At 43.9% G+C, this 25,632-nt stretch overlaps 1 protein-coding gene across 8 annotated transcripts in view; it reads right to left on the bottom strand.

Annotated features, from left to right (window-relative positions):
• SYT7 (synaptotagmin 7) overlaps window positions 1–25,632 on the bottom strand; it is a 284,642-nt gene that overhangs the window by 19,785 nt on the left and 239,225 nt on the right. For all 8 annotated transcript variants that reach the window (XM_077321148.1, XM_077321147.1, XM_077321149.1 and 5 more), the window contains 4 exons: window positions 13,003–13,273; window positions 9,026–9,195; window positions 7,456–7,570; window positions 4,128–4,327 (listed from right to left, as the gene is read on the bottom strand). In XM_077321148.1, coding sequence (XP_077177263.1) covers window positions 4,128–4,327; window positions 7,456–7,570; window positions 9,026–9,195; window positions 13,003–13,273 — 756 coding nt within the window. The remainder of the gene's footprint in view (window positions 1–4,127; window positions 4,328–7,455; window positions 7,571–9,025; window positions 9,196–13,002; window positions 13,274–25,632) is intronic.

The raw sequence follows: 25,632 nt of genomic DNA on the forward strand, positions 1-25,632 counted from the left end.
ATTTGCCTTATTATACCATTTAGCTCATTGGTATACAAGCAATCCTCTGTGGGGTAAGTAATACCCCATTGGCTAATTTGGATCAGGCAAATGGTAGAGGGGAGGTCTATTCTCCCTCTCCTTGTGCACTGTGGCCTAGATCCCAATAAGCCCTCCCTGCCTGCTTAGGAAATGCAGAACTTCCAAATATGTCTATCCACCTGAGCCAGGGATATCCCGAGAGAAATTTACCATGTGGTTAGGTCCTAAATCTCTAGATGCAAACCATTTCAGTCCTAAGCTGATGCTTGGATAATGCAGTTGACAAGGGAAACAGGATGAAGCTGTATTCAGATGGTATGGAATTGGATACTAGCTGGGAAAGCTGATAACCTGGAAGGGACTGATTTATTCATTCCACAATGAGTAAGATTTTCATTAGATGACCACATTAAGAGTTTAGGAATGTTCTTGGACTTGTTAATGGAGACAGGTTGGTGAAGTGTGCCTTTCTTCCTCTTATCTTTCCTTGACCCGGATACATTGACCTATTATTCCATATCCTCTAGAATAGCGATCCTCAACCTGTGGGCTGCGGACCACATGTGGTCCGTCAACTAACTGGAGGTGGGCCGCGAAGGATGCCTCCCCCCCCAGCCCTTTACTTCATCCACGATCCGGCAGGCGCACATGGGACTATCTCGTTGCAGAGAAACAAGCTCAGGGTTCCCATTGATTTGTCATTGTCCTGAGTTAAAATTTCCATGAAAATAAAATGTTCCTTATGTTCATTGTTGTGGCGTGTCTGTATCTTATTTTGAAGGGATTTTTAAACAATACCATAGCGATCAGAGTCAGAGAGCGTTAGGGCAGTGGGCCTCAGTAAAACTGTCAAGTGTTGAGTAGTCCCCGGTGATAAAAAGGTTGGGGACCACTGCTCTAGAATGAGTTACTGTGCAGTGCACTTTCCATGGGGCTGCTCTCAAAGACAACCTGAAGCTTCAATCCCTACAAAATGAGGCTGCTCACTGTTTCATTGGGACCACCTTTATTATATCACTTTTAAAATTTCTTCATGGTTTGCCCAGTTGTCCAGATTCATTTCTTGGTGCTGCTTCCTATCCTTAAACCCCTGCATGGCTCACATATCTGGAGGCCTGCCTCACCCTAGATGACTTTGTGCTTCAGAAGCTCTTGCTTGCCATGTCTTTGTTCCAGAGGCCTGCACTTCCACTGCCTGCTCCTCTGCCTTTTTGTTCATTGCTCCAGTTTTACAAAATGGGCTCCTGGAGGCAGAGTACAGAGCACTTTCTCTCCCAGCCAACCAAAAGGCCCTAAAGGCTGTACTGATTCAATGAGCCTCCTCTGGAATTTGTCAGTAGGGCTTTGCTGTGTGTGGCTGAGCATTTAGTTGGTAAGCTCATACCATATTACTGTAGGCACTGGGTTTAAAAAAATAGTATTGGGTTTTGTTCGCGTTTTATGAAATTGAGTTTTTACAGGATTATGTAATTATGCTGGAAAGGGAGGATTATTTTTTAAGACACACATAACCTGCAACATGGGACCCACATTTAAGTTTTGACCTCAAAGGCTCCTCTTTCTCCTCTCAATCATGTGGCTGGAATGCAAAGGATAAAGAGGCCCCTCTTCTTTTAAGAGTGAAGCAGAAGAGAAAATTTGGGCAAAGGCAGCTTTTCTACAGAACAAGCAACAATGGCCACAACACCAATGAACTGTTGGAGGGACAAGAGCCTCATCCTACTTTTATCTTCTCTTTTTAAAAATGGGTAATGCCACCCATAAACCCTGACTCACCTTTAAAAACCAACGAGTGATTCACACTCCACTTCTCAAAAGTGAAAGTAACAAAACAGGTCAAGCAAGCATCCTGTTTGGGCTTCCTTAGGAGTAAATTATATTTCCCTTGCAAATGTGCATAATGATGTACTGACTTTCTTTTTTAAAAAGTCAGTCTCAGGAGACTGGGATTTTGAGTAATGTGGCAGAAGGTGTGAGAAAAGGAGATGCTTAATGTTTTCCCCAATGGATAGTTTTCTTATCAAAACCTCCCCTGCTAAAACTGCCTTTCCCCTTGAGGAGGTCTAGGTGTTATAGGGAGAGGAAAAAGCAGTTTGAGCTAATCTTGGGATGGAATAATGGCCAGCAAGAAAAAGGTTAGATATCCCTTAACAATTGCCACTCCTCAAAATTGCAGCTTCTTGTCTTTCCTTGAAAGGCAATTTGGATTTTGTTACATGCACTTGCACATAATGTATACTTTTCAGACAGAAAAAGATGCTTCACAAAGAGTTGCTGGTATGAAACCTCCAGGATTTATAGGCGGGTCAAGGAAACAAGAAACGTCCTTTCCACCTTGCTTCCCCCTGCTGCCATTGTTCTGTTCTTATTTCTGCCATGATTTTCTGTCTGCTGACTATATTGCCTTCTGTTTGCTGCCCAGAATTTCCTGCTTGTTTTCTTCAAGTTTCTTCTCAAAACTCATATTTTTTGTAAGGCCTTAGCTGCTTAACCCTCACCCCCACGTGTGAAATAATGCCTCATTACATGTTGCTGCATTTCTCACATTCATTCCCGGTTGCCTCTTTTGTCCCTCCTTTTGTCCCTCCTCTCCTTTTGGGAATGTTACTCTGCACAATACCACATATTTAGTGCAGCTATCCAATTAATAGGGTCATTCATTCATTCATTCGTCACAGACTAGGCTATATCCAATAAATAGTATTTTAACAGGAGCAGAGGAGCATGTTAAACCCAAATATGGGTGCGCAAGCACGTTTATTGTCCCCATACTGTATGCTGATCTCTCTATTCCTATGCACATTACAAAATGATGTGGGGTTAAATTAGGTGCCCATGAAAAAACTGTAGCATTTCCTGACAGGCTCCTCCCAATATCTCGGGTTCCTGTGAGGATGGTACTGAAGGAACAGAAATCAGTCCCTGCCACTGATTGTCCAGTGGTGTCAAGAAGAGCCTGCCAGGGCAAACAGTTGCACAGTCCTTACTGATGCCCCAGATGCCACTCAGCTGTTTGGTTTTAATTGCTCAGATCCACTGAAGCCCTGCTTTTCAGCTCATGGCAGCCATCAGAAAGGTGGAAGTCCGCTCTCAGGGTCGGGCTTGGGCTCACCACAACCAGCAGAAAGATGGATAGGAAGTCCTTTCCCAGGAGATCATCCCCCTCTTTCTGCTGGCTGCTGTTTTTTGGGCTGACTTCTGCAGTCCTTTTAAAGTTTAAAGGGACTGATAAAGACAGCCTTAGAGCCTCTTGTGGCGCAAGAGCCTCTTGTGGCGCAGAGTGGTAAGGCAGCCGCCTGAAAGCTTTGCCCATGAGTTCAATCCCAGCAGCCGGCTCAAGGTCGACTCAGCCTTCCATCCTTCCGAGGTTGGTAAAATGAGTACCCAGCTTGCTGGGGGGTAAACGGTAATGACTGGGGAAGGCACTGGCAAACCACCCCGTATTGAGTCTGCCATGAAAACGCTAGAGGGTGTCACCCCAAGGGTCAGACATGACTCGGTGCTTGCACAGGGGATACCTTTACCTTTACCTTTACCTTTAAAGACAGCCTTAAACTGCTGCCTGGCAGGGAGTAACTACCTGCCACATAGCTGTTTTTCACACTGGTTTGCAGTCCTTTTAAGCTTACTTACTTTGGAAAGCTCATCAAGCTTTTAAAGGGACTGCTCAAGACAGCCCAAAACAGCTGAGCCATGGGGAGCAAACGGTTCCCTACCATTGAGCTATTTTTTGGTCTTTCTTTATAAAGGAACTACAGTTCCTTTCCACAGGGTTTGCAGGGCCGCAAACTGCACAGACTGGTTTGGTTTGTAAATTAGCTTCAGTTTAGTTTAGGGTTCAGCTTGCAGTTCAGCCATGAACCAGAAACTGAGCCTTATTTTCCTGGTTCGTACCCATCCCCACCTCTTAGAGCATCACACCTGGGGCAGCAGAAGTTTCTTTATATACGTGGCTATGTAAACACTTGATAACTTCCTTCTCCCTGATTTCTCATGAGTTCATCTCACTCACCTTTTGCTCACTGACCCGTTGCCTTGACCAATTTAATCCCTGTTGACAAGGGCTTGGACAAGACCTTTTAAGTTCCTTGGCTGGGACAACTCACCTTCCCAATGACATCATTCCGACTGAGTTTGTCCTTATCCATGACTGTGATGATAATGGTTGTCTCCCTCAGTTTCTCTGTGGGGATGTCAAAGATGAAGGACTCATTGAAGACAGGGTTCAGGCACCGCTTCATCACAACCGTCTTCTTTTTTTCCACCCTCTTGTCTTTGTACATCAGCCACACCTTCACGTAGGGGTCTGACAAAGGAGAAGCGGAAATGGGTAACTGTGGGAGGGCTAGGAGTCCCTGGAATAAACACAGCTCCAGGAAGCAGCTCTTTCAGACTTGCCAACTATAGAGCATTTGATTTCCTGAATGATAGATGGAAGATATTTTTATCTCACTTTTTTTTTTAGCTTGACACATCCATAAAACTCTGGTAACAGTAAAAGTAAAAACTTAATGCAGTGGGACTGAAAAAAGAATAGCAATAAACACCTCCTCCCAATCACTGAGAACTTCCCGTACCCTGAAGAGGATCTAAATTAATTTAGAAAGTACACTGAGGTTCGGTTTTATTTAGACAGAAAGATGAAGCTGTTAAATTGCCCTCCCTATAGGAAAATGGGAGGGGGAGTCTTATTCCAGATTAGCCTCATGCTTTAGTCTGTCCCAAACTGGGAGCTCTATCCCATTCCCAGACGTTCATTTTTTTCACAACTTCCGAACTGCCGATTGGCCCCTGACCTGAGTGGTTGGATTTCTGGTCAGGGAGCGGGGCAGGAGGCGCTTGAGTCCTGACTGGTTCGAGCTACATCCAGTCAAGCGAGGGGCCAATTGGCAGGCACGATTGGCCCCTCACTTGACTGGCTGGAATTGCTGTCAGTCTTGGTGAGGGGCGAATCAGCATTGGCCCCGATCCCGGACAGGTCCGGCCTACAGTGGCCTTAGCGTTTTATTTAAGAGGAACGGATTACCCAATTATGATCAATTACACAATATGGATATAGGAAAAGCTGAATAGTACTTAGTTTCAAATGCATATTTCTTTCCAAGCATCATGAAAGATTAGGGCTTTCTTTTGTTGCTTTGTTTTTGCTCCTACTTGTACTAGTGAGAGACATGCTAGGCTGTCACAGCTAGCAGCTGCATGGCTGATAACAACACTCTGGAGTTGGCTTGCTTGTAACCCCAGCAGTCTCCTAGGTGGAACTCTAGGGCAATAACACACAAGATGCTGGGAAATCCACAATTGTATCTTCCCTGGGTTTTGAAATGGCTAACTACTGCATCTTTCCCAATTCAACTTGGAGCAATGGCAGAAGGAGAGAAGGGATTTAAGAATTATGATTTGCACAATTTTGTATATCAAACTGAACCCCCCACCCCACAGTGTTATTAGTCCTTAAAAGGAAAGATGGGTGCAAAGGGTTAAATGTTTCTCCGCAAGCACTGTGAGCCTGATTGGAGGGAGGGGGAGTTATCCATAAAATAGTGATTAGCCTTAAAATACAGATTTCCCAAGGTCTTATCTGTTTTGCCCCCTTTTAAACCATGATCTCCAACACTTCTGAACTATCATATTCCAAGACAGGGCTGCTTGAGAGGTAGTTTCTAATTAGATTTTCTCAACTAACAGATTTACTATTTCTCCTACTACAGAGCTTTCCAGGGCAGGCATCTTACCTCCTCAGTGAATAATCCACAGATTCCATCCTCCTTGGTGTGGCTGAGAGTGAGCAAGTGAGAGAAATAGGTGGCTATCTTCCTTCCACTACAAGATGCATGAGGAATTTGAAGGTTTTGTCCTTTTAACACCGAGGAAGAATTAGGGAAATTTCTCTCCTACACCTGGGCAGAGAAACTTCTAAAAATTCTGGATTTTGAACTTTCTTACACTGAAGGCCTTTGCCAAGAGACTTAGTTTAAAAAAAGGAAGCCTGAGAATATGTACCTTATTGCTATAGATTCAGATGAGTAGCTGTGTTGGTCTGAAGCAGCAGAGATGAGTCCAATGGCAGGAAAGCTTATACCTTGAATAAAACTTTTTTTATCTTAAAGGTTCCACTAGACTCAAACTTGGTTCTTGCATTACGACTTTACTGTGTGCTAGTGATTAATGAGGCTCAAAGTAATTGTTAATCTTGCAGAGTTGCCCATCCCAACTTACTGTCATTCAGAATAACAGGGTATCTTACCGTAACAGCACTCTGGCCCCAGAACAGTGCAAGAGGGGAAGGGGGAATAGCAACTTGGGGGCTGTGTTTGTCCCTTTCTCTGGCTTTGCATGTTTCTCCTAGAACACATGAAGCCAGGGAAAGGGGCAAACACAGCCATTAATGCTGGTGAAGGTGGACGATCACCCATGTCCTGACATGTGTAAGATGGAACATCTAGGTTTAGAGTCTCATTTACTGTTTTTAGAAAGCTAGAAAAATCCTTCTGGTGAAAGATGGGAAAGAGTGGCTGTGACGCCAAGGCTGGTATTGATCCTTAAAGCCCCAAATGGCTTGGAACTGCCCCCATACACACCTATCCAACGACTATGGTCATCTTTGAAGGCCCCACCTTGGGTGCCCCTGCTTTCTGTGATGAGGTGGATTTCAACCTGGGAGGGCCTACTCAGGCTTGGTGCCAAACCTCTGGAACTCGCTCCCCTGGGAGATTCTTCTGTCTCCTGTTGCTGCTTCCACCAGCAGGTGATGTCTTTTTAAATGTCATGTGATATTCTCCTAGTTTCCTGTCAGCTTGGTGTAGTGGTTAGGAGTGTCGACTTCTAATCTGGTGAGCTGGGTTTGATTCCATGCTCCTCCCTCACATGAAACCAGCTGGGTGACCTTGGGCCCACCATAGCACTGATACGAATAAATAAAATACGAATAAATAAATAGAGCAGTGATATCAGGGCTCTATCAGCCCCACATGCCTCACAGGGTGCCTTGTTGTGGGGAGAGGAAAGGGAAGGTGAATGTAAGCCACTTTGAGATGCCTGGCAAAGAACCACTCTTCTTCTAGTGATCCCCTTTTCTGTCTTATATTTTAATTGTTCTATTTATGTTCTTGTGTGTGCATTTTAATTTAGTTTTAAGTGTTTAAACAATGCATTTTTGTTCAATTTTAAAGATATGTTTTTATTATTTATGCTTTTCATGTTAGCTGCCTTAGTGGCTCTGATGAGAGCCGAAATTTTGTGAAAAATAAAAGATAGAAGAAAATCCATATGGAAACTGCCCTGGTCCTCACAGTAATTGTGATTACGTAGACATCCTAGCCATGTTTACTGGAAATTAATAAATGCCCAAACTTTAAAGAAAGAGTCATTTCTGGCTCACTTAGATGAAAGGCGCAAACATTTTATAGAGAAGGCTGTCTTGAAATAAAATACCTGATGTTCCCCCAATGTCCATGGCTTTAAGATTCCGAGCTTTTATAATATTTACTACAATAGAATTTGCAGAAGGGTTGTAGCAAAGTGACAGAAGTAGCTCTCCTCGGCTCCCCTGTAAAGAAAAAAAGGGACAAAGATTAGAGGAATTTCTTTTAACGTTACTCATCACTAATGCCCATTTCAAGCAATGCAAACAATGTTTACAATACGAACTGAATTCATCCTAAAATTTCTCAGGGCCATGTCTGCTTCCCTTGTTCTACCCAGAACATTACTTGAGATATACTTTCACAGTGTGACCAGGTATTCAATGTGGGAAGTAATTACTGAGCATTGGTGGACATTAGGATTTGAAGCAGGCTTGTCTTGACACTGGCCAAAGTAAGACAATACTAAGAACTGGTTAGATTGATGCTGAAATAAACCAAAGACATGGCCATGCTGCTGTTCTGGTATTCAACTGGGGGACAAAGCCCAAAATCAGATATCATGATAAACTGCCAATAAACTTGGGTTTGGAATTCCTCACAGAGCAAACTTTCAAGTGAGATTAAACAGAGTTTTGACTTCCAGCCTGTGTGAAGTAAGTTCCAATTGCACAGGCACCTGTCTTTGAACATCCTGAACAAACTGACAAATGTTGCATCAAGCTCCATCCAGGGAGGTTTGTGATGGAGCAAGGGGCTGTCCCAAACACAGAAACAAGCAATGAGAGATTTGATTGGAGTTTAATTGCAATCTGTTGTCATATATGTGCAGGGAAAGCTTTTTCTAGGGAAAGGCATGATTACTGGCAACATCTATATGCTCTTTAAGAATATATTTAATATTTTATGAGCATTTGTCATGACCTTTATACATTCTAATGACATTGTTATCCACCCAGGCAATCACCATTTTTGGAAGCAAAGTATTTTGTTCCTTAGGAATTTCATTGTTTTTGTCAGGAGTCAGTGTGCATACAACCAGTTAGCTGTCCATTTATAAAGCCATTCCTGGGTAATAGAGACACATGTACACACAAAGCTGCTTTATTCCCAGTCCATATATTAGTCCATCGAGTCAATATTGCCTACTTTTACTAGCAGAGGCTCTCCGGGGTCTATGGCAGGCCTTTCTCATCATCTGCTACCTGATTCTTTAACTGGAAATTGAACCTGAGATAGTCTACAGGCAAAACTTGAACTCAATCACTGGGCTATGTCGCTTCTCTAAAAGGTATGCTATCTGATAATCACATGAACGTGCTTATATTTATTAAGTTGCTTCTCCTGATCCCTGCAAGTGCATTCTTGACTTTTGGTGGGGGCATAGTGGTGGCATATTACAAGGCTTCCATGGACTGAATGTTCTCCTCAATCAGCAGGGTTACTTTAAAGAAGTAGGATGTCAATGTCAGGACTGGAATAGTCCTCTTTCTATCCTGAAGACAGCTATGACAGAAGTCTTCAGATCCTCTGTCTAGGCTAGATATAAGTTACTATAGTCACATGGCTGGTGTCTGAAACATATGCCATGCCAGGCTGGTCTTAGTGACCCCTCTGTTTAAAGGCAATATGCAACTTACACTTCCGTCACTGCAGGGTTTTAGTTCTTTCCAAAAGGTCTGCATCTGGGTCAAGTCCAGCTTGTTGAGGGGAAGAGAGACTTCACCGATGGGATCGTTACGACTGAATCGATCGTAATCCAAGACCTGTAGATAGAGTACCCGCTGTACGACTTTCTCATAAGGAAAACCTGCAAAATCAAAGGAACTAATGAAAAGTGGAGAAATGGCATGCCAATAACTGCAGCAAGAAAGCCCATCCAGTCTAGATGAATGTGTGCTGTAAGCCATTTTTTTTAAAATAGAATAGTAATTTTATTCTATATGCTGATTACTGTCATCACTGGATACAATATATTGCTTTATTTAGGCTGTCAATGAAGAAAGGTCAGTAATTGGTCTAGGCCACACATGGTTGGCCCACGTGCTTCCAGGCAACCTTGCGGCCTTGAGTCATATTTGTAGGTCTTTCTGATGAATGAAAAGTAATCTATTTCCATCCATCAAACTTGAAGCTTCAGAGAACTGGCTAGCTTCTGGAAGGGCCAGGAAAGAATCTCATATCCTATCCATCATAGTGTTTAGATCACTGGTGAAGGCTTTTGGTCTTTCCCTGGCAGCAAAAGGCACTGGCCATCCATCCGAATTTGGGCACTAAATTTGATGGACTAGTGGCATTATATGATTTGGCAGGAGGCAAGATAGTAGATAAAAGTAAAGGAATGATATGTTATATAGCACAAACTGAGCAAATGGTAAAGCTGAACAGTATGGAGAAATGATTTAGGTTATTTCTGAATCCTCTTGCTTTTGTGTGGTCTCAGTGAAAATAGTGCTAGCAGCACTGGTTTTCTAATGAGCATTCCTCTTACTGGTCTCTGCATATGGAGGCATCCACCCCATTCAAGATCCATCAAATGTCTCATAATCAGTATAAATGTCTTGCAACACTGTTGCCATCAGATATTAAGCCCCCTTCTTCTTTCATTTTCAGTCTTTTTTCTTTTTGTTAAAGTAGTTTTCCACGGCCAACAAAGTGAAAGAACAGAAACAGCCCTATTTCTGCAACCAGTTAATCACAGATGAACACCCTTCTGATAATTCCCTTGGAAAGGGGCTGTTTATGACCTTCCTGACTACTTGTTTTCCCCATGTAGAGCTCCACCTTCACCCCTTTTGCACCCTTTATCAAAATTAGTAGTATGTGAATGGCTGCAGAAATGCAAAATGTCTTGGGGGGAGGGGCGAAAGTATATATGCATTCCTGGGCCTCCCACAGCCCCCCCCCCCCCCGATAGTGCACATGAGTAAACATTCCCAGGGTAAAGGCTTGCAGGAAGCTTTGATCCTTGACCCATACTAGTATGGATTCTGTCATGGCCACAGGATGGAAACTGTGTTGGTTGCCTTAATGGATGATATCCATCATCAGCTCAACCAGGACAGTTCAGCCATTCTTGTGCTTTTAGATCTTTCGGCTGCATTTGATGTGGTTGACCACAAGCCATTGGCCCACCGCCTCGCTGGGGGACTGTGCTGCAATGTCTGGTCTCCTTTCTCCAGAACCGGACTCAGAGGCTTGCTGTGGAGGATGAGCTGTCAGACCCTGTGGGGTCCCATAGGGGGTGATACTCTCCCCCACACTCTTCAACATCTATATGCACTCTCTAGCCCAGCTGGTCCTAGGTTATGGGTTGGGCTGTCATCAATATGCGGGTGACACCCAGCTGTATCTCCTAATGGACGGCTGGCCAGACTGCCCCCCGATAACATTTGCCAGATGTTTGGAAGCAGTGACTGGATGGCTCAGAATTGCCTGAAACTCAACCCCTCCAAGATTGAGGTCCTGTGGCTGGGTAGAAGAGGGCAGGATCAGGAAGCACATCTCCCATGTCCACCAGTACCAAGTGTGGCTTAACGCCCTACATGTCTTCTGACCACTTGGCTACAGAGATCCATGCAATGGTCACTTCCAGATTAGACTTCTGTAATTCACTGTACATGGGCCTTCACTTGGCTCTGACCTGGAAATTGCAGCTGGCTCAAAACATGACTGCTAGGGTCCTCACTAGAACACCATGGAAGGTCCATATTCAGCCAGTGCTTCGACATCTGCACTGGTTACCAGTCTGCTTCCGAGTCAATTTCAAGGTATTGGTACTAACCTTTAAGGCTTTATGTGGCCTGGATCCTAATCTGCAGGACTGCTTAGTTGCTTATGCCCCCCTCAGGGCTCTTCGCTCTGTGGGTATGAATCTACTGGTTGTCCTGGGCCCCTGGGATGTTCGTCTGGCCTCAATCAGGGCCAGGGACGTTTTGGTCCCAGCCCCAGCCTGGTGGAATGAGCTCCCGGAAAAGCTGAGGGCACTGCTGGAGTTACCAGCTTTCCGCAGGGACTGCAAGATGGAGGTCTTCCGCCAGGCTTATGGTTGAGGCCAGGGCGGCACCCGGGTGTTTTCATCAGAGGATTCCCCCTCTTTGTTGATTAGATCTGGCCCTCACTCCTACTATACTATAAGAGAACTGACCCTTGGGCTGAAGGGGGGGAAGTGAGGGTTAGGGCACCTATAAGACTGATTCGCCATCAGTCTAATTATAATAATTGTTTTTATGGGATGTTTTATGGATTTTATTGTATTTATGGATATTGGAAACCGCTGCGAGACCGTTGGAGAGTGGCAGTATAGAAATCTAAAAATAACATTTCCTGGCTGTTTGCACGCAGTTTTACCTGATTGGCTCTCTTTGGCAGAGTGCAATTTGTCCTCATTGGCCCTCATTGGCAGACTGCTCTCTCCCTATTGCTGGCATACCCCCAAAGGAGGGCCAATCAGGTAGGGAGTGAGTTGGCTGCACCCAAGTTCAACTTTATAATGTTTTAGTGATATTGAAAAAAAAATTGTATATAATTTTAAAGCCATTTTAATATGTTTATATCATCTAATAAGTACTTAAATTGTTACTTTATTAGATGTAGTTTGACCCTCTTAGCAGACTTTTCAAATGTTACCAGCAGCCTAATATAGAATCACAGAATCATTGAATTGGAAGGGACTTCCAGGGTCATCTAGTCCAACCCCCGGCACAATGCAGGAACTCACAATTACCTGCCTAACCACAATGACTCCAATTTCATTCCCCAATGGTCCTCCCCACCAAAAATCTCCATAATCCAGCCTGGCCTGGAGGAAATTCACCTACCATCCCACACTGGAAATCAACAATTCCCTGGGTATGCAAGGAAGGGTCACAAGAAACAAAAACTGGCACATCCCTTCCTGCCCACCCACTCAAAATCTGCCTAAGTTCATAAAATCAGCGTCTCTGTCAGATGACTATCTACCCTCTGTTTAAAAACTTCCAAAGAAGGAGCAACCAGCTCCCTAGGAAGCCTGTTCCCCTGAAGAACCATTCTAAGTGTCAAGAACTTCTTCTGGATGTTTAGCCAAAAATTCTTTTGAATTAATTTCAACCCACTGGTTCTGGTCCAACTCTCTCAGTCAACAGAAAACAACTCTGCTCCATCTTCTATATGACAGCCCTTCGTATCTGAAGATAGTTATCGTATCACCTCTTAGTCACCTTCTCTCCAGGCTAAACAGACCAATCTCCCTTAACCTTTTCTCATACAACTTGGTCTCCTAACCCCTCACCATCTTTGTAGCCCTCCTCTGGACATGCTCCAGTTTCTCTACATTTTTCTTCAGTTGTGGTGCCCAAAACTGAACACAGTACTCCATATATTGAACATCCATGAAGTGATAACTGCCTCCAATGGTTAGTACTGGAACATCGGATCAAATGGATCAATAGCACATTCATGTTTTAATACTTGCCCTTGTTTTCTGTCAATAAAAATAAGTGTTAACACAGCTGGCAGGTAGAGGTGATGCTAACCATTCAGTCAAGTCCGAATCTTGGCAAGAACTGAAGCACAAAGCAGGTGTATTAAGTGACTTGCCTAAAGCCACAGTGCCCCATACCCGAGACCATCTTACCTTCAAAGAGAAAGGTCTCATTCCAATGTGGATTTAAGTTCTTCCTTTTCACTTTTGTCTCTAACTTATGTTTTTTATCTGGAAGTAGGTAAATTTTGACAAAAGGATCACTAGTGCCACTGAAATCCTTGGCTGGCAGCTCCTGAGCTTTCAATATTTTGACAGTCAGGGTAGATTCCTGGAAATTGTATCCAACACTAAATTGGATTCGGCCTAGGTTCTCCCGGCTAGAGCTGTCATGTCCCTCATCATCTTCCGACCCTGGAGAGAGCTGTGGATGAAAAGAAAACGGAAAAAGGCAGCCATGAGATTCTAATGAGGAGGATTCATCTTCTGTAGATAGGCATTTTCAAGCATATGAAACGGATAGACAGTTGCCTACCTTGGTTTAAAGTGGAATAATCAGGGAGTATTTCTCATGGTTTATTACCTACAAATGCTTTATGTTGAAGTACCCAAAGAGAACATTTCCCTTTACAACCCATTTCATCCTATCTAGCCAGAGATTCTGACAGGGAGAAAAGCCCATGATTCTTCCCTTCTAAGACCTGGGGCCTTTCCAAACCATTTGCTGTAACAAACAGCACTTGAAAAAACCTCTTTTCTTTGGCCATGTAAGTATGTATCAGAAGGGGGGTGGGCTCTGGATCAATATGGCAGAGAGCAGATATGCTTACTACAAAGTCTGTTTAATCAGAGGCCTAACTGGGTGTGAGCCTGAGGGACAGGAAATATGTATTATACTGAGAGCAGTATTTCTCTGCTTCTCGTTATTGGAGTGTGAAGCCACTCATCTCAGAAATGTTTTACCTCACTATCTTCAGTCACTGCTCCAGCCTCCTAGTTAATTCCCCCCCCCCCTCTGATCATCAGGCATAGTTCATGTCTTCACAATAACCTCCAAATGATAGGATTAGGAAATGAACTCCACTGATTATGTATGAAAAACCTAAGAAGCCTCCAGTGGTCTTCCATGGGCACTGCTGGTCTGGTGTCTTTGAGCTATCTCTCATAAAAAACATCACTATGTCTTGGAATTGTGGACAGAGGGAAAAAGCATCCTTGTCTGTTCCATTTCCTTAGTCACTAGAATTAAACTGGTGATACTGGAACAAAGGAGTCATCACAGTTTCTTCACTGTCAGTGAGGAAACTTCATGAATCAAAGGATAGCCAAGATATAAAGGCTGGTGCACCATGATTTGCTTTAGAGTAAATTTCATTTCTAATGAAAAATATACTATAAGTGCTTACCCTAAAGAGAAAATACAAATACATACAGGGGAATTCCACACAAGGACCAATGTTGCCAAATGTTTTCAGAATGCAGAAACGCTATATTAAATAGTGGAATTTTGTCATTCTGCATACCTTTATTTTTAGTGGAATATAGAAGTCCCAGTAGCGTTGTATTCATTCCCTACATGTTTCCGGTCTTGCTGGAATCGCAGCAAAGGAAGCAATATTTTTCTGCGCTTCTTCCCACCCCTGGCCATCAATCAAACAGAACAGCCAATGGAATGTTGTATTTGTGCTCCTGAAAAGCCCCTTTCCCTTTAAGAACTGTTTTTTAAACACGCAAATACACCAGTTGCAACGAATATTTGTTCAATCATTGTTTCAGAATGACCTTTTTTGCTGGTGTAGTAGTTGGTTCTTAATTGTTTACATGCTCCTCAAGTAAACCCCCCCCATGGGCGCCATTTGTGGCTGAAATTATGGGCAGTGTCGAACAGGGAGCTGTATTGTGCTTGGGAACTTTAAAGACACTTGCAGTATGGAGCTTTGTTTTACTGTTAAGCACTTCTGTGGAGGGACTTTAGCCGGAGAAGCCTCGCTCATTCGTTGCTTTCGCCGGTCTAAGGAAAAAAAATGGCAATCGCTTCTCCGGAAGTTCGGGGGAGGGACATTCTTTCTACCGCTACATTGTGAATGCACATGTCTTTTTCGGATGTGTTGCAGCTTGTGCTCAGAAGTGTAGCGTTTTTTTCAGGGGGAATCCACTTTTCCAGATTTCCCGAAAAGCACTACAACTAAGTGATTTTTGCAGGAGTGTTGCAGATTGTGTATGACGTCATGCGGAACGTCGATTTAATAGCGTTTACCAAAGGTAAGACTTTGGCTACATTTAAGTCGTGCGGAATGGACCACAGTCTTCATAACCAAGAAATACACTTTCAATACAGATATTTTATTTACACTGGGATATCCAAAAGCTATGACTGTGAGCCTGTGCATAAATGCATTTTTAATGTCAATCCTCAATGTACTGATAGAGGCTTATATTCTTTAAATAGCGCAATCCAGTACCAAGCCAGTAATATCTGTAAACAGGAAGAAGAAAAGTTGGTTTTTATAGCCTGCTTTTCACTACTCGAAGGTGTCTCAGAGCAGCTTACAATCACTTTCCCTTCCTTTCCCCAGAACAGTCACCCTGTGAGGGGCTGAGAGAGCTCTGAGAGAGACTGCTTTGTGAGAACAGCTCTAACAGGATTGTGACTAGCCCACGATCACCCAGCTGGCTGCTTGTGGAAGAATGGAGAATCAAACCCAGCTCACCAGATTAGAGGTTGTTGCTCGTAACCACTACGCCAAATTTGAACAAGTTTGTTTGGGCATATTATCTGCTGTTCCTTATTGCAGGGGGACAGGCATATGGGGAAAGCCTGCCAGCACTACCTGCCCCATCTGTAAAGGCATTCTTAGTGTCCCATGAGAAGAAACATTATGTAAGTGGTTCTGCAGGGCCTGTAAAATGAAGCTCTTCTACCAAGCCTTCGGTCGGGGGGCAATGAAAACAAAACTAGAGACTCGGGCCCCTCCCACCACCAGCCTGAACTCAGTGGAATCTGAAAACACTTCCAAAGTCTGGAAAACTTCAGTTACTGCAGTTAATAGTTACATAGATGCAGAATCTGTAAAGTTATGCTGCCTTGTAATGTCAAAACTGTTAAGTTGCAAGCTATATATATATATATATATATATTGTGGGTTCATGAATACTTGTGTATTGTATCAAGAACTTATACTGTATCTTCATTTTCTCAATTTTCACTGTAAACCACCCTGAACCGAGAGGGAGGGCAGTATATAAACAAAATGAAATAAAATAACAAATAAATATTAATAGTGGAAAATCAGAAGTCATGGTGACTTAGCAATCTCAAGCAGGTCAACTCAGAATCCTACAACAGTTTCTTCAATGGAAGTTAAATCCCAAAGTAGCGTAATGTTAATTTCAAGTAAATGTGTTTATGATTTCAGGTTTTTGTAGCATTTCCTTTATAAACAGGTAGGATCAGTCATCATGCTTAGAATTGCCAACCTCCGGGTGGTGACTTCTGGAATTATATCTGATCTTCAAGCTATAGAAATCAGTTCCCCTGGAGAAAATGGCAATTTTAGAGGGTTGACTCTATGGCATTATACCCTGATGAGAGCCCCTCTCTCCCCAAACCCCACTTTCTCCAGGCTCCATCCCCAAACTTTCCAATTTCATAACCCAGAGCTGGCAATATGTTATGCCAGAGGTAAGCAATAGCTTCTAAGTTGTCTCTGCTTAACTAAGGACAGATGTACTTAAAAGCTCTTTCTCCTGATGGATGACCATCCTGATTCACCCCCAGACTCCACCAATGGGGAGAAAGCACTCTGCCAGTGAGGGCTAATCAGTTCAAATTGCATGCAGACAATTCACTCCCTACCTGATTGGCCCCCCCCAGTTCAAATTGGACTCTGTCAATGAGGACCAATCATGGAGTTTATCTGTCCTTTTCATTTTTCTGCTGCTTGCTGGGTGGAAGAGATGCTGGTCTCTCTGAAAAGCCCTGAACATAAATCTCTCCTCAGCTCAAGTACAGTCCTGCTTTTTAGTCACAAGATTGCCTAAGACTACTGCCATACCTTACAGAAGCACTTGCCCTTTCCTGAATACAGAGTTTCAAGCATTATGTATTCTCATGCTTATGATAAATGAAGAGGATGCTAGAAGCATTGGTTATTTCAACTCAGCTCTGCAGTGCCACCACAAAGCCGGCCTAGGATCCAACAGCTGATAAGAGACTGGAATGGGAGAGGCAGAGATGTGTTGAATCCATGCTGATTCAATGTTGTCTGTTTGCTGAGTTAAACTAAGGGCTCATGGAAAGTTAAAGTGCCTGGTGGAGATTGGAATCTGTGATTCACAAGGAAGCTAAATGTCTATGTTGACTCTCACAATAAGGTCAATAATTTCCAGTTTTTAATCTCATCCTCTATGGCAGCTTGCCCTGAATCTTTTCTTGTCCCTGAAAGACCTTAAGAAACCCTCACCGGCTGCTGTCTTTAAGGACTCTTCAAAAATTGCCTGCTATCCACAAGCAAGCAAAAAACTCCAAGGAAAAGGAGTAGTAGAACCATAAGGCTGTGGGGGTAAATTCTTCAACTGAAGGAGAAACATCCTAAAAATATTTGGGGTTTATAATGCAAACATGGCAGCCAGCTGGAAACTACAGTGTACAAGCATTAGCACGCTTAGTATCAGCACACTTGAATTCTGTGCATTATATCAGATTCCAGTGAGACATTCCTACTCATAAAAAGCCCAAATTCAGATTGGGGCCAAGTAAAGGGAGAAGAAAGCCCCCCCCCCCCCCGATGCCATGCTGGTTATTGGGTAATTATTCTAAGACGAGAAGGGGAAAAGATGGCTCATTTTCTCTTTCAGAACAAATTACAGCACATGGGGTGGGAACAAAAATGGCATACATAATGGGAACATGGAAATGATTGAAATATTACTCTTGTGATGCCATTGAATGAGAGGATGGATAGTTCAGATCTTCCAAGCTGGTTACTAAAAACCTGTTCTATCTGTGCTGGATGCTCTGGACTTAGCATGAGCCTTTTATATTTTCTGGAGTAAAGATGACAGCCTCAATCCATTTGTCTTTTCATGTGAATAGGGCCCCTTCTGGGCTGCTGAGACTTGTGAATAGAGCACAGTCTTAGAACACCATGTTCTTCTTGGATGCCCCAGGAAGGAAAATCTTCCAAGCTGGAGGATGCTGGGATACCATCAATTGTGACACTTTATGGATATGGAAACTAGATCAGTAAAGTAAGCTCCTTGAGAAAAAATTCAAGCTTTGGTTGTTGAAACAATTTGAAGCCTGTAAATATGAGTAACATCATTATCTACTCATGAAACCATTTGGATGTGCAGCATATGGTGCTGGAAGAAGCCTGTCAAGAAGACTGAAGGCTCCAGCCTGAGTGATATCGGAGTGATATTTGGGGGGGGGGGGAAAGGTCATGTTATCATATTAGCATTTTTTTTACCACCTATTCCACTTTGGTAGCTGTCACTCATGGGGAAAACAATAATGTGACGATGTTACACACCATCCCCCCCACCCCAGCAATTGTAATATGTTCTTTGGGCAGCAAGGAATGAGATTGGCCAAGAAGAAAGGATGGTTATCCAACTCCAGCACAAGTTTTCATGGAACGACATTCCATCTGAAGTAGACTAAATGTATCTTCAGCTTGCAGTGAACAGCCACTACTGGGCCCAGACCTTTCACTCCTTCCCTAAGGCAAGAGCTCTTTTATCCTTGGAATGACTTCAGCCAGAGGATAGCTTGTACAATCATTTGTCACTCTTTCAGAGGTCTGAAATTCTTAGAGTTGTCTTCCTTTCAGTTCCTATTGGTCCTCTTTTCTTCCATACACTTTACCTTGTCTGCTGTATTCCAGTGATGCCTTTTCTCTAGACAAAATCACTTAGTGGGATAACAGAAACAACTCTTGAATTTCTTGCTTGTAGCTTTGGTGAAATTCAGGGAGCTATCAGAAAGGATCAGTCTACCCTTCGTTCTCTGGTGTTTCCTCAGGTAGCTTTTGGCTCTGATCTGCATACTTGCTTCAACAGAGTTGGAAGTACCAGTTAAATTAATACTTGCTGGCAGCCAGCCTGCCATTATTACCAAGGCCATCTCAACAGCCAGTCTGGCAGCACTGACCTCCTCTCATCTAACAGATCCTGGGGGACTAGACGCCATAGACAAGCATAGCTGGGATTTGACAGCTAATGAAGGGGCATGGTCTCAAGAGTACGAGGGAAATTATATGGAAAGGGTGCAGGTAAGGTAGGAACTAAAAATGATAAACCAAAATTAAGGAGATGATTCTTCTAGTCACTTCACTCTACCAACCAATTTGTTTATGTTCTATACAGAGTAAAGAATCCTAGGCCTGGACCTCTTTCTTATGAGTCGTTCAGATTAACAAACTTCATCTGAAGGGCATTCTTCATGCAGAAGAAAGGACACCTGATGTCTCAAAACAACCAGTTATTTTTTCTAAATAGTCCCATCCTCTATTTTGAGGTGTTGAGTGTAGGAAATCCAGATTTCTGCTAAGTCTAGTGCCATCAGAAAGGCTTTATACTGGTAGATTCAACTTCATATTGGGAGAGAACAAAGCTGCTATTTCTCTCCCACCATCCCTATCACCTAAAATTAGATCATCGTGTCCAGGCCTAGAGGTCATGCCTAAAGGGAGGGTGGTATACAAATGCAATAAACAAACAAACAAACAAACAAATAAATAAATAATATTGACAGCCTCAAGGGAAAGAAGGATTATGAGGCACAGGAGCCTCCATCTCAGTGGTTATCTACTCATCTTCATGTGGAATGAGTGTAGCGCTCAGGTTGCTATAATAGGCAGGAGAGATACAGAGACGGTGAGATTAGAGAACTAGGTGTGAGAAACCTAAGTTGCATACAGGCTTGCTGCCCTGAAGCCATATTAGCAGATACAACTATGTCCGGACAATGTTTTTGACCATCTGGTAATATTCTCAACCCCTTCCTTCACTTTCCATTCATGTATAAATTCTGTATGTATATATTCAGATAAGTAATGCCTAAACACTGTGTGTACCACAAGGCAACCTGGCGGGGGGAGAGGGGACATGTTTCTTAGTCAGGGATGAGCTAGTAGAGAAACAGGGCCTTGAAAAAGGCCCTGCCCCATCTGCCACAGCCCTGCCCTTTCAAAGATAGGAGTGAAGGAGCAAGAGCCTTTCCTTGCTAGTCTTAATGATCAATTGACCCTGATCTTGGCTTTAAACTAAGGAGTACTGGCTTCCTTGGGGGCATCTCACTGGCTCACTTGACTGGCAGCTTGTGATCTCAGATTGTATTCTAAAGAGCCTTTAGGACCTGCTTTGCAGACCAAGGAGAAGGAAAAGGAGAAGGAGAAGGAGAAGGAGAAGGAGAAGAGTTGATTCTTATATGTCGCTTTTCTCTACCCGAAGGAGTTTCAAAGCGGCTTACAGTCGCTTTCCCTTTCCTCTCCCCACAACCGACACCCTGTGGGGTGGGTGAGGCTGAGAGAGCCCTGATATTCCTGCTCAGTCAGAACAGTTTTATCAGTGCCATGGTGAGCCCATAGTCACCCAGCTGGCTGCATGTGGGGGAGTGCAGAATTGAACCCGGCGTGCCAGATTAGAAGTCCGCACTCCTAACCACTACACCAAACTGGCCTGTTCGTTATGCCACAGTGACATCTGGTTTTCCTCATCTTCCTGTTGTATCCAAAATATTCTGGACTTTCTCACAACTGATTTTTAGGCTACAAAATTCCTGTACAGAAGCTACAAAAATTGTGTGGCCCTATCAGATTGGTGGAGCACAGGAGGGGTAAGGGAAAATTTAGATGCATTAAGGGATCAGGGGTGGAGGGACCTCATTCCTTTTTATAGAAGCCAATGTTAGATGGCTTTATGCTCTCGAGAAGAAAAATATAACACATAAATTGGAAAGTATAGGAACGCTGAATGGGATAAAGAAGGCCACCCTGCCTTTGCTCTGGGATGACATGGCATTCCTGTAGACCAATGGTTCTCAACCTGGGGGGCGGGACCCCTTTGGGGGTCAAACGACCCTTTCACAGGGGTCGTGGCAGGGAGAGCAGCTTGGCCAGGGGGGTCACTGCCACTCTTGCAGCTCCTCCTGCAGGCTCCTGTGCGTGGTCACCAGCTGCTCCAGCAGTGCCTCCAATGCAGTACAGTCTCCCGCCAGGCGCTCCTGGTGGTGCCACAGCTCAACGGGACAAGAGAAACTGAACTGAGAAACCCCAGAAAAAAACATGATCTTCACGCCATTAGTCAGTTTTGGTTTAATTTCTGTGAAAGAACACTTGCATAATTTTATGGTTGGGGGTCACCACAACATGAGGAACTGTATTAAAGGGTCGCAGAATTAGGAAGGTTGATAACCACTGCTGTAGACCAAGCTGTTACTTTTCCTGAGGAGCTGAAGGTAGGTCAGATGCTGTTCTTATTTACCACAGAGGTTTGGTGTTGTGAAAAGAGTGGTGGCCTCTAATCTGAAGAAACAAGTTTGATTGCCTGCTCTTCCACATGTAGCCAGCTGAGTGACCTTGGACCAGTCACAGTTCTCTCAGAGCTCTCTGCCTCACCTACCTCGCAGGGTGCCTGTGGTGGGGAGAGGAAGGGAAGGCAATTGTAAGCCGCTTTGAGACTCCTTTGGGTACAAAAAAAGCCCTTCTTTTTTTGTGCTACCATACTTTCTTAAATGGCTATATCTATTTTGCCATTTAGAATAAAAAAAATGTTATTGGTGTGCACAGGTTGATGTTCCTGGAGTCTTCACTCCCACAATTACATACCTATCCAAATATTGCTGTCTGAGCAGCAGTTCTGCTAAAAACTACTAAGGTCACTGTGATATCAAACATTTTATTAAGCATTCATTGATTTTTTAAAAAAGGAGTTGGTTTTTAACCACACTTTTCACTACCCAAAGGAGTCTCAAAGCGGCTTACAATCTCTTTCTCTTCCTTTCCCCACAAAAGGCATCCTGTGAGGTAGTTGCACTTGAGAGAGCCCAGACCAGGGTTGTGTGCTTCGGCCACCAAAGTGGCCATTCCAGCTAGAAGCAGCCAGTGCTGCAGCATGAGGGTGAGGGGTGGCGATGTGTGACCCAGCACCCACATGCAGGCACAGAGCTCTGCGCCTGTGTGCGTGCGCCGACTGGTGCGCTGGCGCCACCCCTCCCCCCTGCATTGTGGTGATGGCTGCTTTGGGCTGGAATGGCTGCTTCAACGGCCAAAGCACACAACCCTAGCCCTGACATTACTGCTCTGTGAGAACAGCATTATCAGGCCTGTGATGAGCCCAAAGTCGTCCAACTGGCTGCATGTGGAAGAGTGGGGAATCAAACCTGGCTTGCCAGATTAGAAGCCGTCACTCTTAACCACTATACCAACCACTACACCAAAAATCAGTGAAACCTTCACTGGCTGAAAAACAGATAATAAATTTCAAAGCAAAACCAACCTGTTAATCAACCCAGTTAAATGCAAAGGGAAATGTAACAGTCAGCAACTTAATACACCTGCTCCAGAAAGCCATAGCAGGATAGCTTATTTCAGTCTAACTGGGATTTTCCTCAGCCTTGCTGAGCCTTTGGAATTTTGAGAAAGTGTAGTAGGTACCGTGATAAAATGACTCCGGGGGGTCAGGCACAACTTACAACATGTTTGGAGGTTTCAAGTCAAACCGCCTCTTATCATGGGGGCAGATATTTCTGAATGGACATTTCCTGCAGACCCTGGCCCTCTGTTATTTCTTACCATATCGAGGGAAAGAAGGACAATCCAGTCTTGAAAGAATGAGATCTAGCCCATGATGTAGGAATGGAGTAGGCAGGCTATGCTCAAACGACAATATTTGTGTTCTGAGTCCGTGACTATTTTTATCTGTGAAAAGTTTTATCTATTAAAGTTGGAGAGGGTGGGCAAGAGCCAGGGGCAACTAGAAAAGGTTGGTGATACTTTCCCTTCCCAAGGATCTGACAATGCATACTGGGTGTATGCAAATGTACACAATATATTCCAGTTGCCTGAAAATTAGCTTTCTGTTGACAGACTCTCAGGGCCAAACTAGGCAAGGTGGCATTCCTGGGTTGAACCTGGAACAGCTGCTCTCATTTTAAAGCCTAACGCAGGTGCTTTAAAAATGTCACAGGGGCCTGATCCTGATTGAGTCCACGGCAAGACAAGGTGTACCTGGTCTTGCTGCACTGTGAGCCTACTCACAATGGGCATTATGAAATCTTTCCCATTAGGCTTTAAAATGTCCTCACTGGCATCCCTGAATGTGGCCTGGAGGTGCTATCACAGCTAGCTTTGCTCTAAGACACTCTCATTTGGGGAAATTATTGCTTCTGTTCTGGAGACAACTCTGGAAATGTGTTAGCATGGCCTCCCATGAACTTGGAGCAAAATGGAAAGAAAGCAGAACAACATTGTTTTTCTGTTCTTCTGCTGGTTTCTACAATTTGAGTCATGTTGTCAAGCTCAATAATACGTTTAGGGAGCAACATTGAGTGTATGACACACTACAAAATTAAACTGAATTGTATTGCACTGCATAGTGCTGGCATGCAGGGAATTCTCTAGCCTGTAAAATTATATTTTGTTTCCCTCCCCCACACACCTTCTCTTGTATGTCCCTGATGGTACAGCCAGAGATATTACCATTGTCAAAGTCTTAAAAATTGTGATGCTTAAGGAAAGGAGAAAAGAAGCAGATGGCCCAGATATGAGAATTATTAACCAGAACAGTGCTGTTCAGATTGTAGGGGGCTATCCCCAGGGATAGGGTTGAAGACCTCACACTCAAGGCCATTCATTTAAAACAAGGACCAAAGCTCCCAGAAACAGGCTCACTCCAGGAGAACTGCACTATGGAACCAGTTGCTGGGAAATAAGAATCAGCACACCTTTGGTTTCAAGGAAAGTAAAGCTATATCTACAAGCTTTGTCACTGAAGCACCCTGTTTATGTGAAGATAATTTGGAAGTTTCAATTGGTCTAAAATGTAGAAGCACAGTTATTGACTGTTGACAGCTAAAAGGACCATATTGTGGCAATATTAATGGAATCATAGAATCATAGAATCATAGAATCATAGAGTTGGAAGGGGCCATACAGGCCATCTAGTCCAACCCCCTGCTCAACGCAGGATTAGCCCAAAGCATCCTAAAGCATCCAAGAAAAGTGTGTATCCAACCTTTGCTTGAAGACTGCCAGTGAGGGGGAGCTCACCACCTCCTTAGGCAGCCTATTCCACTGCTGAACTACTCTGACTGTGAAAAACTTTTTCCTGATATCTAGCCTATATCGTTGTATTTGAAGTTTAAACCCATTACTGCATGTCCTCTCCTCTGCAGCCAGCAGAAACAGCATCCTGCCCTCCTCCAAGTGACAACCTTTCAAATACTTAAAGAGGGCTATCATGTCCCCTCTCAACCTCCTTTTCTCCAGGCTGAACATTCCGAAGTCCCTCAACCTATCTTCATAGGGCTTGGTCCCTTGGCCCCAGATCATCTTCGTCGCTCTCCTCTGTACCCTTTCAATTTTATCTACATCCTTCTTGAAGTGAGGCCTCCAGAACTGCACACAGTACTCCAGGTGTGGTCTGACCAGTGCCGTATACAATGGGACTATGACATCTTGTGATTTTGATGTGATGCCCCTGTTGATACAGCCCAAAATGGCATTTGCCTTTTTTACCGCTGCATCACACTGCCTGCCCATGTTTAGTTTACTGTCCACAAGTACCCCAAGGTCTCGTTCACACACAGTGCTACCTAGAAGCGTATCCCCCATCCAGTAGGCATGCTTTTCATTTTTCTGACCCAGATGCAGAACTTTACATTTATCTTTATTAAATTGCATCTTGTTCTCATTTGCCCATTTTTCCATTGTGTTCAGATCTCGTTGAACTCTGTCTCTATCTTCCAGAGTATTTGCCAGTCCTCCCAATTTGGTGTCATCTGCAAACTTGATGAGTAGTCCCTCCACCCCCTCATCTAGATCATTAATAAATATGTTAAAAAGTACCGGGCCGAGCACCGAGCCCTGAGGTACCCCGCTACTCACCTCTCTCCAGTCTGATGAAACACCATTGACAACAACTCTTTGAGTGCGGTTCTCTAACCAATTCCCTATCCACTTAACTATCTGAAAATCCAGATTGCAGTCCTTCAACTTATCCATCAGAATGTTAAAGTCCTACATGGCTATGGTCCAGGTTATCTGTGATCAGTATCCAGTACAAATTAAACCATGAAGCTGCCTTATACCGAACAAGAGCCTTGGCCCATTAAGGTCAGTAATGTCCACTCAGACTGACAGCAACTTTCCAGTGTCTTGGGTTGAGGACTTTTTCATCACCTGATCCTTTTAGCTGGAGATGGTGGGGACTGAACCTGGCCCTTCTACATTCCAAGCATATGCTCTACCACTGAGTCATAGCCCCTACCTGGTATGAACCTTCTGTATGAATCTTTCAGTGCATTAAAAGCTTCATTTAACTGTATTGCATGGGTAGGATCCCACAACAGAAGAGGCTCTTCTCCAGATATCAACTGCTGAAGTGGGGCTTTTTTGGGAGGTGGATGGGAGGGTGGCATTCTATGACTGAATATGCATGGAGTGGAATGCCTAGGCTGGGGGCGACAGTGCTGTGGGGCTTATCCGTGATTATACTCGAAGTTGTCACCATCCTGGGCACTGCCGAGCCCTGGCCTGACTCAGGTCCTCAGTAAGGGGA

This window comes from Paroedura picta, chromosome 2 (genome assembly GCF_049243985.1).
Source record: "Paroedura picta isolate Pp20150507F chromosome 2, Ppicta_v3.0, whole genome shotgun sequence".
In the NCBI taxonomy this organism is placed as follows: Eukaryota; Metazoa; Chordata; class Lepidosauria; order Squamata; family Gekkonidae; genus Paroedura; species Paroedura picta.